The following is a 16,428-nucleotide window of genomic DNA, read 5'->3' on the forward strand; positions in this document are numbered from 1 at the left end:
ATAAAACTTATTATAAAGCTACAAAAGGCATCGAAATGACACAGCGGTGTAACAGTACAATATAAGAACTGATATTTTTTGTTCTGTTGTTTTTTTTTCTTCTTAAATTTGGATTATTGTAATATGTACCCCTTGTCGACCAAATTTGAACTTCAATTTACTCGAGTATATTCTACATTTTATCTTCTTGTTCTACTGACATTGGCTGTTGATCAAGTCATACACAAATGAGAAAATTCTTTTCTAAAGAATTTTATAATACAATGTAGAAGTTATTTTCTAAATATATTACAGTCCTAGTATAAGCTGTTATTGAATCGGTTATATTTATTGGCTGTTTATGATAAGTGCAAACATGTATTAAATGGAAGAGAACGGGGACGTTGTCTTGTCTTCAAGTACGTGTAACCTGCTATTGAATTGATGTTTCATCGACGGAGTTTGAAACAATTTATATTATTTTTATTGAGATGGTTCGAACCTTTAGATGCCTCTTTTAATCTTAAAACCCATAACAAAGAAACTAAAGGTTAAAAACGCTGGACATGTTCATAATTAAACTGGGATAAAGAGACGGATTACAGTTTTAATTGTGTAATCGTCATTTCAAAACTCTGAAGCTTACAAATCGTGGGCATGGTTCAGCTGTTGGTATATAAAGAGACTTACATTCTATAAATGTTTTATCGTGAACAACAACTTTGAAGAGAGAACAAACTGATAAGGAAGCAGCATGGGGAAGTTGTATTTCGCTTGTATTGTTTTGGCTTCTGTTTTGATATGTCAGTCATCGCCAATTAAAAAGTTGCAGGTAAGTGTAAATGTAAAAACCTAAGTTTGACAGGTGTTTCCTTTGAGATCAAAGTCCATATATTTCTGTGGTATTGTGATACTTTTTTTATACTCCTATATACGAATGTATGGTTAAATCGTATGCTCCTTTGTTATCGTACGAGTTGTCATAAAAAAAGTACAACATTTTACGGACCCAACTAACACGGGAGGCTCCATCTCAAGGTTGCTGTGCATGTGCAAAAAGAGAAAATATAAATTTTTTTTTAACAATTTAGATACAGTTTTATAATATTAATTGTATACTATAACGAGAACTTGTTTTAGGATGCATTAGCCGTATTCGACACAGCTTTAGGACTTTTCAGCTTGCAGAGATCTTCAACATCGTGTTCGATTTGGCCTTCTAAATTTTATCCCGAGAATATCACCAGCGGAGTTGTCAGTACTTTTGTGTTGACAGGAAATATCATTAGCATGGTCATTTTCTGCCAATTTTCTGTTGATAAAATTTTTTATTACTGTATTTGAAACACTAATTTTTAATTACTGTATTTGAAACACGAATGCGTCTACCCTAGGTAATGACAGCGTTAGACTATTTGTCACCTTTTTGACTGTATTGCTTGCTTGCAGATTTCTTTCAAATCGTGTTTGATTTGGCCTTCCAACATTAAAGTTGAGAAAACAGTTTATAAAACTGTCGACGAAAATAATTCAGAATTCTTAAAACATATTTTTATTCTGATGAACACTTTATTGTGGACAAACTGCTGTCATGCTTCTAATGTCCTTATTTGACATTTGGACTTACTTAGGCGTTAAATCAGTTATAGTTAAAACAACAACAGGAGCAATATGTTCTATTAATATGACATTAGCTTTCAAAAAAGCAGCATTCTCCTTCTATCATATTTTCTGCTTCATTGAAAATTTTATAGTAATTTTCGTGATTTTAATTTTACTTCAAGTATGAGACGGGTAGACATAAGATAGATAAAGTGAGCTTTTACTGATGTTTTGTTTTATAGAGCCGTGAATTTGACCTGCACAATGTTGTGAGATACGCATATGACCGACAGGGCTTAGAAAAGGAACTGGGAGAAGCAACAACTGTAGAAGTACAGGAATTTCTTCAATCAGTCCAGAAGGATTTGAGCGACATCGAGGCTATTACCCAAAAGATATTACAACGTAAGTACTGTTTTTAATTTGCACGATCTTCTTTTTTACTTCTTTGGTACCTGACAATCTTTGAATTAACGAACTTATCTTACCGTGATTTATTTCACGCTTATATATCTCATCTTCGCTAGCCAAGGGTTACGATCATCTCCCCTCTGCTAGCGAAAAAGGTGTATCTTTAAATAAAAGAAAGCTTAGTAACATACAAATCCTTGATAAAAGTTATGAATTTATTACAGCCGATTGCATTGAGTGTGTAAGTAACGGTAATATCCTTGGTAAGCTTGCTTGCTTGCTAGCTGAACCTTGACGAAATTATGTAAATGGTCCCATGGTCTTCAACTCGTCTACTAAACACAAATTATAAAATAAGGAAACAATAATTAAACAATAATTAATATTTGAATTATGAAAAAAATAATCTTGCCAATAAAAAATAAACTATGGGCAATTAAACCAAAACGCTTTGAGATTAATGGATGCTATAATACAAGCATTTTGAGGTCTATCATATACAAAGTTCGTAAAGAAATCTAGTCAAAAAGAACGAAGCCAACAACATCAGAAAAACATCTTTGAAGCATTATTATAAGCATGAAACAATATCAAACGGTTTATACTTTAAATGTCAATGGTTTTTACGTTATACGTCTGATTGTTTTAACGATATATGTCACGTGATTGTTTCAGATGACTGGACCACAGAGCTGGAACTTACTGAAGAAGAACAAGAACTCCTCTTTCATTTGTGGATAATGGATTCCTACCTACCAAATATTGGAGGTATGTTTAGCTCAAAATATGACGAACACAGGATGATAGAAAAGATGAACAATATTTTTTTTTGTTGAGAAAACCGGACTTAACTCATCTTCGCTAACCATCAGTTACGTTCCAGAAAGAAGGGGACTGGATCGTAACCCTTGGCTAGCGAATATTGACTTTACTCACACAAGCTGTAAACTGGACTGTTGATCCTTAGGGGTACGCGAGTTCCTTCCTGGTGGCATCCATCGTGTTGTCTAATCATCTGTAATACATTGTAATTTATTAACAAATTGATCGTAAACCTTGTAAAATCAGTTCATAGTGGGGTCATTAAATGTAAAATTTAGTAAAAACAGTTGAAGGACTGGTTAAGTTGGTCCTAGTAGCTGTTTCATCATATATTAGACTAGAACACACCCGTGATATCGCGGGTCTATGACTGAATTAAAGTATATAACTATGCGCAAGCCTTATTTTAGTATTATTTTTTATCTGATAAAGTCATGCCGATTATAGGATACACAGTTTTCTCTGCTTTCAAATCTTTCTGTTTGAACCCGTCGAACTGGAACTTATCAATTATTGGTAATATTAATTATTTGGAAAAACAAAAGGTCCTGGAATGGAGTATTTTTTAATCAACAGCATTATCCTATGTTAGTTATAAATAAAGTTGAATTCTTTGATTCACTGTTTTATGTCATGCCCGCTAGCAAATTGAAAACGGTTCCTATATACACCTTATTTTTAGTCCAGATTTTTAGTATTCGTATTGTTATCTTAGAAAGTCTTACTGATTAAAATACTACAATAGGTAACAATTTGACAATGATTGAATTTAGTAGTGTCAACCCTGTGATTATGATCCGTGTATATAGCATAATCCTAAATACACCGTTTGGTGGTGCACCTGTTAGATGCCGAACGTACAGATAAGGTAATAGGTAACAGGTGAATATAATATTGATATCGGTATCGGACCTGACCCGGAACTTCTTAATTATTGGCAATATTAATTACGTGGAAAACAAAAGGGCCTGGAGTGGTGTAATTTTTAATCTACACCTTTGTACTATATTAGTTATATATAAAGCTGAATTCTTCGATTCGTCGTTTTTACGTGATGACGGCTGATAAATTGGACCTCGTAATTTTAGTATTATAGATATGAGCAACAGTTATTTCAAATACATAGAGCTATCACGTATCTGTCTGAACGAGGTTCGAAATTGATTTAACCAAATGTGATTTCGTCACTTTATTGTATACCATGCACAATAAAACACTTCCGTAAAAGTAACAGTTAAAGAAATATCTTATCAACATTTTGTCCAAAAGTCCTCGTACATGTAATAAGAAATTAATTAATGTGTTTTAGTCTTCTTATTTTACTTGCTGAAGCGGAAGTCACTATATACCTCAATTTGTTTTACAGGTGGTCCAAAGAGTCTTTTCTTGGAAGATTGTAAGAAAGGTAAGTGATATTTCCAAATATACTTTAAAGGATTATGTACCCTTGTGGTGATTCAATGCTAAACATATGGAAATTTTATAGAAAATCCACAGACTTTATCCTTGTACTCTCATATTTGGCAATTCGATAACTGATAGATATAGAATTATTGCATGCAGTGCTAGCATTGATTTCCTAAAAACAAGTTTATTAATGTAGTTATTGATTAAAACAAAAAAGAATATGGACCGATTCAAGTACACCTTGTAGGGTGCGCTCGACTTTAGTGACTCAGCACGAGGTGTTTTGGAATTTACAGGTTTGTTAGAACATTTTGTAGAAAATGAACACTAGCATATCATAGAAAATCAAGTGAGTAATCTCTGTTTCAAATTTTATAACGAAAATCTCTGTATTTGAGGCTGTGGATTTTCTATAAAAATCTTGGTTTATTTGCCACAAAGTACTCTTTTTCTAGTAAATGCATTGAAACAGTAAAGTAAATAATTATGCTTTCCATCAAGTTTCCCCTTGGTATATGTACTAAATGGCCGATCTCTATTATTCATTATATCTGTAGTTTTGATACAATTGAAGTTTGGAAAAAAATGGCTACTTAAGGCCGGTCATAAACCTTAAATACTAGTAGGTTAACTACTTGAAAATCAATCATCACGTTTATTTCTAATAATGGTTTACTGAATTAATAAGTAATTCGGCTATTCTGATATTTGTTTGAGGTGACGACTAAATGAGATGCATTTTGAAATCCTTAGTGTATCAAGCAAAAGTAAGTTACAAAAATTACTCCAAGAAAAACGACTATTTAATCCGAAATAAACTATCGAATAAACAGTATAAACTTTTATCAAAATTTTAAAACCCGATTTGCAGTTGTTTCTGTATTATTTGTTTAAAAAACGGTTTATGTAATTAATAAATAACTGATCTAAAGTAAATTTCAACATGTCGATGGTTTTCTAGTTTACCTTATATAATTGTACTTTGAGTATAAAATTACAATTTGCATTTTAAAATTATTGATGGGAATTTTGTTTATTTTAACCTACAGAATACATCGCAACAGATTTTAGCACAGAGGCTACTTTTGAAGATGCAAAAATGTCTGCATTGGTACAGATTTTGACCTGTGGATATAATGGTTGGAGAACGATGGAGAATGTGTTGGACATTAGTGACCTAACAGGTTGGTTTATTCTTAGATGATGTACATCACTTGTGTCAACGTGATGATCGTAACTGCAATAACGATCATCCCAATATGTAGTCCGAGATTACTCTGACGTCCAACGGCTGTTTTGCCAGACAAGCTGGGGCCGTGGGACGTCAGACTCAGAGCTCGTCCCATATCAAAAAGTGGATATTTGCCCACCCAAAATAGATGCGCTGCTTCGTCGCTTCTGATGCCGACTGACGGCCTTGGAATTATATAAATCGGGCATCAATCTGTTCATTTTTCATTTATCTCTTCATTTATGTAAGTTTCACCTACCTGCCAACCTTTATTTTTCCATATTTTAACAGTTTTCACAATGACCCATCGATTTCGGCATTTTGCCTTTCATTTTCAAAGATAATCACGTGACCACGAGAAAACAGTGATGATTTATGCAAATGACCATAATGTAACACCTCGTTCATTTACGATGCAAGTTATCTAAATGTCCGAGAACTTCCGATTGTAACGTGGTCGGAACTAAATGCTTCATACCGATCTCCTGTAAAGGAGGTGAAAAATCGTGGTTGCTACTAAATGTTAAACATCGATCTCCTATAAAGGAGGTGAAAAAATATAAATATTTGCATATTTTGAGTCTCGAGACCACGAACTCTCTCGTAACTTGACGTCCATTTGAAAGTGAAAGTCAAAATGTCGAAATCGATGGGTCACTGTGAAAACTGTTAAAATATGGAAAAATAAAGGTTCGCAGGTAGGTGAAACTTACATAAATGAAGAGATAAATGAAAAATGAATAGATTGATGCCCGAATTATATAATTCCAAGGCCGTCAGTCGGCATCAGAAGCGACGAAGCAGTGCATCTATTTTGGGTGGGCAAATATCCACTTTTTGATATGGGACGAGCTCTGACGTCCCACGGCCCCAGCTTGTCTGGCAAAACAGCCGTTGGACGTCAGAGTAATCTCGGACTACCCAATATGGCGGACACAAATTTAGGGAAATTTTAGTAGGGCCAATTATTCTAATGCCATTGAATGTGTTTTTCCTCAATGGTATACAAACAATCAGAAGAACGAAAATCGAGATTAAAAACAACACGATAATGATCGTAACTTCGTCTACAGATGATCGTACCTTTGATAACTATTGGACTTGTTTTTATAAAAAGATGATGGTATTACTAACTCAAAATTTACGATGTTTTTTTTCTTTAAATGGACATCCTATTTATCAGTAACGATATATTGGTATTACCGAAACGTAACACACACAGAAACGAACAATAATGTAACAATGACCATTTTCCTGACTTGGTACAGGGCATTTTATGAAAAAATGGTGGGTTGAACCTGGTTTTGTGGCATGCCAAACCTGCCACTTTAATGGCAGTGTTAATTATAACATTAAAATGACAACATTAACACTTCCAGTCTTCTTAAACTAAATAATTGCATCATAAGCAATGCTTCATTAAGGTTTATGTACCCTTCTGTAGCCATTTTTGTACGAATTTTTCAAACCTCAATTGTATCAAAACTAAAGATATAATAAATAATAGAGATAGGCCATTTAGTACATGTTCCAAGGGGAAACTTGATGCAAAGCATTATTTTTTACTGTTTCATTGCATCTGATAGAAAAAGAGGACTTTGTGGCAAATAAATCAAGATTTTTATAGAAAATCCACAGCCTTTAATACAGAGATTTTTGTTATAAAATTTGAAACATAAATGACTCACTCGATTTTCTATGATGTGCTAGTGTTTATTTTTTACAAAAAGTTCTAAGTAACCTGTAAATTGCAAAACACCTCGTGCTGAGTCACTAAAGTCGAGCGCACCCTAAAAGGTGTACTTGATTTTGGCCATATTTATACTTGTCTTAACCAATAACTACATTTATAAACTTGTTTTAAGGAAATCAATGCTAGCACTGCATGCAATAATCCTATATCTATCAGTCATCAAATTGCCAAATATGAGAATACAAGGATAAAGGCTGTGGATTTTCTATAAAAATCTTGATTTATTTGCCACAAAGTCCTCTTTTTCTATTAAATGCAATGGAACAGTAAAAAATAATGCTTTGCATCATGTTTCCCCTTGGAATATGTACAAAATGGCCTATCTCTATTATTCATAATATATGTAGTTTTGATACAATTGAAGTTTGAAAAGTTCGTACAAAAATGGCCACAGAAGGGTACATAAACCTTATTATTCTCATAGGCGATTACTTTGTACTATGTAATGCAAATGTCTATTTTGTGTACAACTATACAATATTTCACTTGAAACTCATATAAAATATACTAACTTTTATAGAAGATGACTTGAAATCAGTGGGCACTATGGCTGCAATTTTGGAAAAAATCTCAATTGGTGTCTCAGAGATGTTCACTCTTGGACGATTTCTTGAAGTTATTGCTACAATAGACGGATCCGAGTACACCGATCCTGGTAAAGTAATCTATATGATTGTTTTATTTATTAATTATTTTGAAGTCTAAGACACACAAAATTCTTCCTCCATTTTTTTCCATACTTGCAAAATTGTCAGATAGCGCTTATGGTACAATCAACATCTTTCAGCAGGAGTGGTAAAATCGAACGAACAACTTTTTAAAGCATGTAAAGTATACAACAGATTTATTTTACTTTATTGCGCGCCTTTGGACATTGTAAAAAAACACTGTCAGAATTATGCGTACCATTAGGGAACAAGTGACTTTCGGACAACATGCAATGTTTATCCTAGATAAAAACAAGATTTTAAAAATTATTTAAGAATTGAATGCTTCATTTTATAAATTCATTTGGGTGTAAAAGTGTTGACCGAAGTACATCATAGTTTGTATTCCGCGCTTCATTTCAAAAAATTCTAAAAATGTGCGCACGGTCAACGCCTTTACAACCATATGAAATTTTAAAAAGAAACATTCAATACTTATCAGTACATTTTTAGCTAGGATCATAAAAATACGATTTCGATTCAGTTTTTAATTAATTTACCTGTGCACTTTATATTATTGTGGAACCTCGTGTATCATGAATGTTAAATTTCATTGTGTAATGAATGTCAATTTCAGAAGGACGCGAGATTGCGGTTAGCCACTCAAAATAACGTAATATAATGAAACAAACATGCAATGTACTTAAAGACAATAATAGTGCATTGACTTGACATATCAACAATATAAGGATGAGGCTTAGAAACGGGGAAATGCGAGGCTGTGCCGAGCTTTTTCCCCGTTTCGGGCCGAATCCTTATATCGTTGATGTGTCAAGTCAATGCACTATTATTGTCTTTATGCTGAAATATAAAAAAAAAACATTTACAATTGTTGTTTAGTGTGTTAATGTTATTTATTTGATTTAAATATTGGGAAAAATCCCCCTTTAAAAAGACCTCATATCACACAGACGGAGAAATATACAACACGATGAAATGTACATCATTACCTGTTGAAACCGGAAGCAATGGTGAACGAATTCGTTTGTTTACAGACTAAAAAATCAACAATAAACATAAATTTATGATTTATAGGTTGCAAACATAAAATATTAACAAGTGAAAAATGTTTTCCCAAAAACTGTAAAAGAAACAAGTTTGAGTCTGTAAACGCATCGTTGTTTACATTTGAAATAAGAACAGGTTGAAGAGGTCGTATGAATAATTAGATATAATTTCGACAATTTCTATTTAAATATTCCTGAGGAAAAGTGATATCAGGTCAGTGACTGTATATGACATAGAATACGGTCAACGCATTTTGACTGATCAAATAGAACGAGTGCAGTATAAATAATAGTAGATATATCGTAAGAGGGCTCTCTGTTATGGAACAACAATGTGTTTGTTTTTTTTTTTGTTTTTTGTTTTTTTTTAATTTTATGTTTAATCATGCAGTTTTGAATAACAGAGAAAAATATATGCTCCATTACCGTTGAGCAGACCCGTAGACAGGGGTGGTAGTCCTATAGTATAAGACTGCAGGTTCATATCATTTACATTCAACGGATTTTTTTTTACTATCAATGTTGAACCTCAGAGTCTTGTTCAACATTGATAGTAAAAAAAAATATCCGATAAAACACGTTGAATGTAAATGATATGAACCTGCAGTCTTATATTATAGGACAAGGGTGGGAGAAGTTTCATTGATATAATTTATTTGTTTACGTTGCTGATTACAATCGTTTATAATAACATGCAATGGGGTTCAAATTAAACTAAGTATATTACTTTTTAATGCCTGTGATATCAAAATTGTTTATCATATATCTGTTAAAGTACATACATTTAAACAATTTGTTATATTGGTACAGAGTCGTTCAACAAAGCTCTGAAGAGCGATGCCATAGAAAAGATGGACAAGAAACCAAATGGTGATAAAACAGACGAGGGAATGGGTGATAATGACAATAACGATAGTAGTAAGCCAGAGGGTGACATGCGTCCAAGGCCCACAGGTGCTCGTCCTAGGCCAACAGGTGCCCGTCCAAGGCCAACCGGTGCTGGTCGTAAGCCAGATGGCGACAGAAAAACCATGCGTCCAAAGCCCACAGTACAAAGCATTGACCAAGTCTTAGAGTCTAGTAATGACAAATCATCATCAAACGCTGTTTCATTAGTATCCAGAATAAATAGAATCAGGGATCTCAAGGAGAAACTCTTATTGTCTAAGATCCTGAAGGCTTTAAATGACAGACGCAAATAAATGGAAAAAAGAGGAATTGAATCGAACACTATTTAAAGCGAAAGTTTCTATTATTTGTAATGTTTTTTAGATTTGGCTTTCATATTAAAATGTACCTTGCAACATATTTTTACTTCTTTTGTGATCGAAAGAGAAGTATGACTTCTAGGCCAAACAATGGATCTGCCAATCGCGTGTAGTCATCAAGACAAACATAGAACAATTTGACCTTGTTTCTAAGGTCACTTACCTCGGATAAAGTAATATCTGGAGAGCTATTTGAATCGCACGGTAGCACACAAGGTCTCCAGATGTTACTGAAATTTCAATTACTTTCCATATTTTATAAATTTTTATTAAATCTTGATATAATTCATTGCATTTTTGATCAACAGTTTAAGAAACATTAATATATAGAAAAGGAGATGTGGTATGATTGCCAATGTAAAACAGTACATCCAAGTCACACTGTATAAAAAGTTAACAAGTATAGGTCAAAGTACCACCTTCAACACGGAGGCTTGGCTCACACCACGGAACAGGAATATATAAAGGGCACCAAATTGAACAGTGTAAAACAATTCAAACAGGATAACCAACAGTCTAATCTATATAAAAACGAGAAACATACATGATTCACACCAACAAACGACAACCACCGAACAACAGGCTCCTGACTAAGGACATGCGCATGAAAATACAGTGGGTTATGAGAAGTGAAAAAATGGTTTATTCCTGTAGGGATGTTGATTCATATTTTGAATCACATGTTTTAGTCAACGAAATAATTATCTTACATTTGTGTTTTTGACAAGGTTTATTTAAATGTTGGTAAAAACTGTCGGTCTGGGGGGCCTATAACGCAGCTGCAGGGTACTAGTAGTTACATATTTGTATTCGTAATCACAGTCATTCAAAAATTTGATTCGGTAATAGCTTTTGTTTTTAAATATAGTTCAAATATGTTATTCTAAATAAAATAATAAATTTTATAAGGTTTAAATAGGTAATAGGTTAAATACTTTGGGCGATTCTTAATATTATCAGGGATTTACAAAATTCCTAAAACTGCCAATTTACAACTTCACCCAGACAAATATGCAGTTATCAAGAATAACAGTTACACGTACATTCTTATACAAAATGCATATAGGTTTTACTGCCGGATGGGTGAAGTTTTCTTTTACTATCACTATGTCTATACCACTGCCGTCGGACAGTTTGTTCACTAGAGGATCATCCTTTCAGTAGTCAGTTCCTCAGTACAGACATGATTTATGGCACACTTTTTTTTGTAAATTTCTTGCTAATAAACTTAAAAGTTATCACAAGACAAGATTCCAACTCTCTCTCATCTCGGTATCTACGATGAGTTATTTAATGCATTTGGCTATGAGTATATCTAGTATCAACTAGAACACACCCGTATATCGCGGGTCCGTGACTGAATTAAAGTATATAACTATGCGCAAGCCTTATTTTAGTATTAGTATTGTCATCTGATAAAGTCATGCTGATTATACGATACACAGTTTTCTCTGCTTTCAAATCTTTCTGTTTGAACCCGTCGAACTGGAACTTATCAATTATTAATAATATTAATTATTTGGAAAACAAAAGGTCCTGGAATGGAGTATTTTTTAATCAACAGCATTGTCCTATATTAGTTATAAATATTGAATTCTTTGATTCGCTGTTTTACGTCATGCCCGCTAACAAATTGAAAACTGTACCTATACGCCTTATTTTAGTCCAGATTTTTAGTGTTATCTTAGAAAGTCTAACTGATTAAAATACTACAATAGGTAACAATTTGACAATTAAGTAGTTTCAACCCTGTTATTATGACCCGTGTAATACTATATAGCATATTAATCCTGAATACACCGTTTGGTGGTACGCCTGTCAGATGCGGAACGTACAGATAAGGTAATCGGTAACAGGTGAATATACTATTGGTATCGGTATCGGACTCGACCCGGAACTTCTTAATTATTGGCAATATTAATTACGTGGAAAACAAAAGGGCCTGGAGTGGTGTAATTTTTAATCTACACCTTTGTACTATATTAGTTATATATAAAGTTGAATTCTTTGATTCGTCTTTTTTACGTGATGACGGCTGACAAATTGGACCTCGTAATTTTAGTATTATAGATATATATTTTCATGGTTTAATTTCCGAATGGTCACATGACGTGTCTTCGTATTTATACTTTCCTAGCTTGACCATAATTTGTTTTGAGTGGTCCGAGCGCGTGATCCTGATGAAGGTAAATTCAGATAATCACATCGGATGGACAACATTTATAAATGTGTTGTTATCATTCTGGTGCCCATATTGCTATGTATACTAGTATACCATAGATAACACTAGAGGTCTAAATAAACCAGAGATTGAATGTCTGTGTGTGTATATATACAGCAATATGAAAACAACAATTTAATGAATTGTCAATATAACCAAAGGTAAGGCAAATGTAACCATGTTTTAATCATAATTTTCTTCAGAATACATAGGATTGTTTTACCCTACAACGCCTGCTGTGTTTTTGTTAGATGTGTTTCGCTTTTTATTGTTTGTTCTTTAATATGTTGTGGATGAGCAATATTGTCCAACTATAAGGGGACGGTTGAGCGCTCACATACATGTTTAACACCGCCACATTTTGTATGTTGTGTTGGTCTTACGTAAGATTTCTCAATTGAATTGTTTCATATTTTTCATGTCGGGGATTTTTATAGCAAACTATGCAGTATGGGGCATTCTCATTGTTGATGACAATTTAGTTGCCTATAATAATATAATTGCTTAGTACATACATTTGAATTTTGGTGGATAGATGTCTCAATGGCAATAATACTACATCTCTATTTTATATATGATAATAAAATAAGTCGTTTCTTTATAGCACGTTAGAGTAGTCCTATAATATAAGACTCTGGAGGTTCATATCATTTACATTCAACGTTTTTTATCTGGGGTTCAACATTGATAGTAAAAAAAAAATATCCGATAAAAAACGTTGAATGTAAATGATATGAACCTCCAGAGTCTTATATTATAGGACTACACGTTAGAGATAGTTACATATGTTTGTGTACACAAAATCTTCGATGAAAAGAGTAAACTGAAATTTATTCATTAACGAATTTTTCGCTGTCTATTAATTAGATACAAGTACTCGGGATGTCCAAATTAGGACGCCATCGATAAAAGGGTTCCCTTCCAATTAAGTATAATCATTGCTATCATACTGTGAACTTTAATTGAGATAAAATCAGTGTGAGGTTACACGTTTAGCTAGTTTCAAACACGTTTTGTTCTGCGCTGTATTGTCTCCAAACGTTACAATGAATTTAAATGTCTGGGATAAATGTTAAATAATATACGTTTTATGTATACACAACTCACTTTGCTCACAATTCACACATTTATCGACGCAATATAAAAGTAAGTAACTTTATATATATTTAATTATACAATTTTTGAACAATTCCGTTTTCTCTATTCGCATCTTTGACCTTAGATTGTATATGATCACAGTTTCCTTAAAATGATGATGTCTTTAAATCATTAATATTTATAAGGTTAGATGATGTGTTTCGGAGTTTAGTATGACGTTCATTATCACTGAACTAGTACACATTTTTGTATAGCTGAAGCACACCACCGTGTGCGGGATTTTCTCGGTGTGTTGAAGACCAATAGTGGTCTTCGGCTATTTTCCGTTCTTTGTTGTCTCTTAGAAAAATTGAATCTCCATTTCCATTTTCAATTTTATTTGTAAATTGTATAAACCAGACACAAATAGAAGAATTTTGAAACATGGCCGAAAAAAAACCCACTTACGTACCTAACCATCCTAATTTGAAGTCGCACTCATCCTGAGTAAGAAATAGTAGATTCTTCGTTTCTGGTAATTTGACATATCTATAGATAACATTTGGTTAAAGTGATAGCAAATTACTGAGTCAGCTTCCATAAATTGTTAATTTCCAGTGCATTTCAACCAAATTATATTTTGAATTACCAAATCAAATCAAATCAAATCATTTTATTTGTGTAAAATCCAAATATTGGATTGTTACCAAGACAAACATGAAAATCATTACAAACATACAAATTGACAATATTGAAATTTAAACAGAATTCATATTCTATATAAAACATATAATAGCTATATATATATTTAGATGTTTTGGAGGAGGTAATACTTTTGCAAATTTGAAAATACAAGTACAAAAATTCATAATGCAATTGTTATAAAATTCATCAAAAAAAATACTATAAGAAAAATATAAAATAGTCCTAACTTTGTTACATCTACTAGTTTTTCTTATCAGCTAGGCTATTTCTTAATACATATTACCTGAACAGTTAAAGAAAACTAATGTTATATTCGTGCATTGGGTTGTTGTTGGAGATGATTTCACCACTGCCTGATTCACTGGCAGATTGGCACTTAATATAGACAAGACAAGACAATTGTTGAAATAGGCAGATTGGCACTTAATATAGACAAGACAAGATAATTGTTGAAATAGGCAGATTGGCACTTAATATAGACAAGACAAGACAATTGTTGAAATAGGCAGATTGGCACTTAATATAGACAAGACAAGACAATTGTTGAAATAGGCAGATTGGCACTTAATATAGACAAGACAAGACAATTGTTGAAATATTTTATCCAAGTAATCATATAAACTCATTAGTTCATTCCCCTATATTTCACCAATGCTTAAGTCTCGCGGGTTAAATAAGCTCGGAAAAAAATGATCAATTAGTTGTCCGTCGACTTTATTTACTAGACAAATTTTTAAATATTTGTAAACTGAACTATAAGTTGGTTAACGAACCTTTTAGACAAAATCATAGGGTGTATGTATGTCTGTAAAGCTATATCATTAGTATCGCTTGACTTCCAATGACACACGTGACCATTGACCAGCAATTACTATGTGAAGCATCAGATAATTTAACTGAAAATATTCGGTTTACGTTTAGTCAGCTTAAAATCTACCACACCTTCAAGCGAAATAACAAACAATGAAATATAAAAAGCAGAAGAAACTGTTTCATAATAGATTAAAATGGTTGAAGTGTTGTCCGATAGTGATGAGTTAAACAGGGCATCCCATGCCAAAAGGCACATTATGTTTGCTAGAAAGAAAGCAATGTGTGTTTATAGTTTGAGCTGAATATGCTGGACGAATATTGAAACATTGAATGCATGATTTAGTATTTTTGATTTAGAATACAACTGCAATAGATTGCTTTGCTGAGTGCAGCTGGATTCGACCGCAGATGTCTAACCCTGTAAAGTTGGGATCAAAATGGACACAATATTCACCGGCTTGATACAGGTCTGAATTTGGATTGTAATTAAATTTTAGACACATAATAAGTTTCTGACACAGAATAACTGTAGTCAAGGAATTGGTTATTTGATTTGAATTTATATTCAATGTTTTGCTTTTGTGCTATACTATGCTGTTGCGAATTGACCCCCCCCCCCCCTCAAAAAAAAAATCTCGTTTTTTGCGTTTGTGCAATACACTATGCCTTTGAATGTTAACCCTCAAAAAAAAATATTTGAGAGAATTTTTTTTTTAATTTCTGAAATCTGAAATGAGAAAGATTGTCTCCCTCCAATTTTTTTCACCTCCCCCTTCCTTTATTCCAAAATAAAATTATTTTCCTCAAGATATGGTCAATATCTCAATTCAAATTTCTAATGAAGTTTGCAACCATAATTACCAATTTAAATACATCATTTAAGTTTTAAAATACAAAATGACGTCATGTATGGCAAGCCTGAACCACTTTTATTAATTAATCTTAGATTATCTCAGATAAACTAGGATTATATCAGATAAACCCAGTTTATCTCAGATAAACTAAGATTATCTCAGCTTAATTCAAATTCGAGAAAATCCTAGTTTATCTCAGAAAATACAGAAAGTTCTTTATCTGGAGAAAAATCTAGGTTTATCTGAACGATTTTCAGATAATCCTAATTCATCTCCAGATAATTAATTATCTGAATTTCAGATAATTCATTATCTCATTTTCCAGATAATTTAGGTTTATTTCGGATTCTAAATATACCAAAGAACAATGAAACGAGTGTTATAATTGGACGACAATCGTTTGCAAGATTTTATATAAAAAAATACCGTCCTTTTTGGGGCGACAGTCTGCACACGGCACGCAATTATCAAACTACTCATGTTGTGGACATCACCGTTATTGACACATGGACAAGCGAAATTTGTTGAATCAATTTAAAAAAACAGTAAAATACAGAAGGGTATGACGCGG

At 32.9% G+C, this 16,428-nt stretch overlaps 1 protein-coding gene and 1 long non-coding RNA gene across 5 annotated transcripts in view; both read left to right on the forward strand.

Moving 5' to 3' along the window:
• Positions 1-666: 666 nt before the first annotated feature.
• Positions 667-10,227, forward strand: LOC143069344 (uncharacterized). The gene is made up of 7 exons (XM_076243934.1): positions 667-811; positions 1,824-1,986; positions 2,668-2,760; positions 4,181-4,219; positions 5,271-5,405; positions 7,726-7,860; positions 9,730-10,227. The coding sequence occupies exons 1-7, from the start codon at positions 734-736 to the stop codon at positions 10,119-10,121; spliced, it is 1,035 nt and encodes a 344-aa protein (XP_076100049.1). The 5' UTR covers positions 667-733; the 3' UTR covers positions 10,122-10,227.
• Positions 10,228-12,492: 2,265 nt separating this feature from the next.
• The window catches only part of LOC143069361 (uncharacterized), a 52,226-nt gene continuing 48,290 nt past the window's right edge, over positions 12,493-16,428 (forward strand). Inside the window, exons 1-2 of one of the 4 annotated variants that reach the window (XR_012976375.1) lie at positions 13,401-13,554; positions 15,361-15,470. This is a non-coding gene — a long non-coding RNA (uncharacterized LOC143069361). Of the gene's footprint in view, positions 12,570-13,400; positions 13,555-15,193; positions 15,471-16,428 lie in introns of those variants that run through there. The other 3 variants (XR_012976376.1, XR_012976371.1, XR_012976373.1) reach the window with 3 other exon arrangements.

Source organism: Mytilus galloprovincialis, chromosome 1 (assembly GCF_965363235.1).
Source record: "Mytilus galloprovincialis chromosome 1, xbMytGall1.hap1.1, whole genome shotgun sequence".
Classification (NCBI taxonomy): domain Eukaryota; kingdom Metazoa; phylum Mollusca; class Bivalvia; order Mytilida; family Mytilidae; genus Mytilus; species Mytilus galloprovincialis.

What these genes read in the sequence shown, in the direction of transcription:
- LOC143069344 (XM_076243934.1), top strand. Translation starts at nt 734, where the DNA reads ATGGGGAAGTTGTATTTCGCTTGTATTGTTTTGGCTTCTGTTTTGATA. An exon ending in TACCCAAAAGATATTACAAC is followed by an intron (nt 1,987 to 2,667) that starts GTAAGTACTGTT and finishes TGATTGTTTCAG; the next exon opens with ATGACTGGACCACAGAGCTG. An exon ending in CTACCTACCAAATATTGGAG is followed by an intron (nt 2,761 to 4,180) that starts GTATGTTTAGCT and finishes TTTGTTTTACAG; the next exon opens with GTGGTCCAAAGAGTCTTTTC.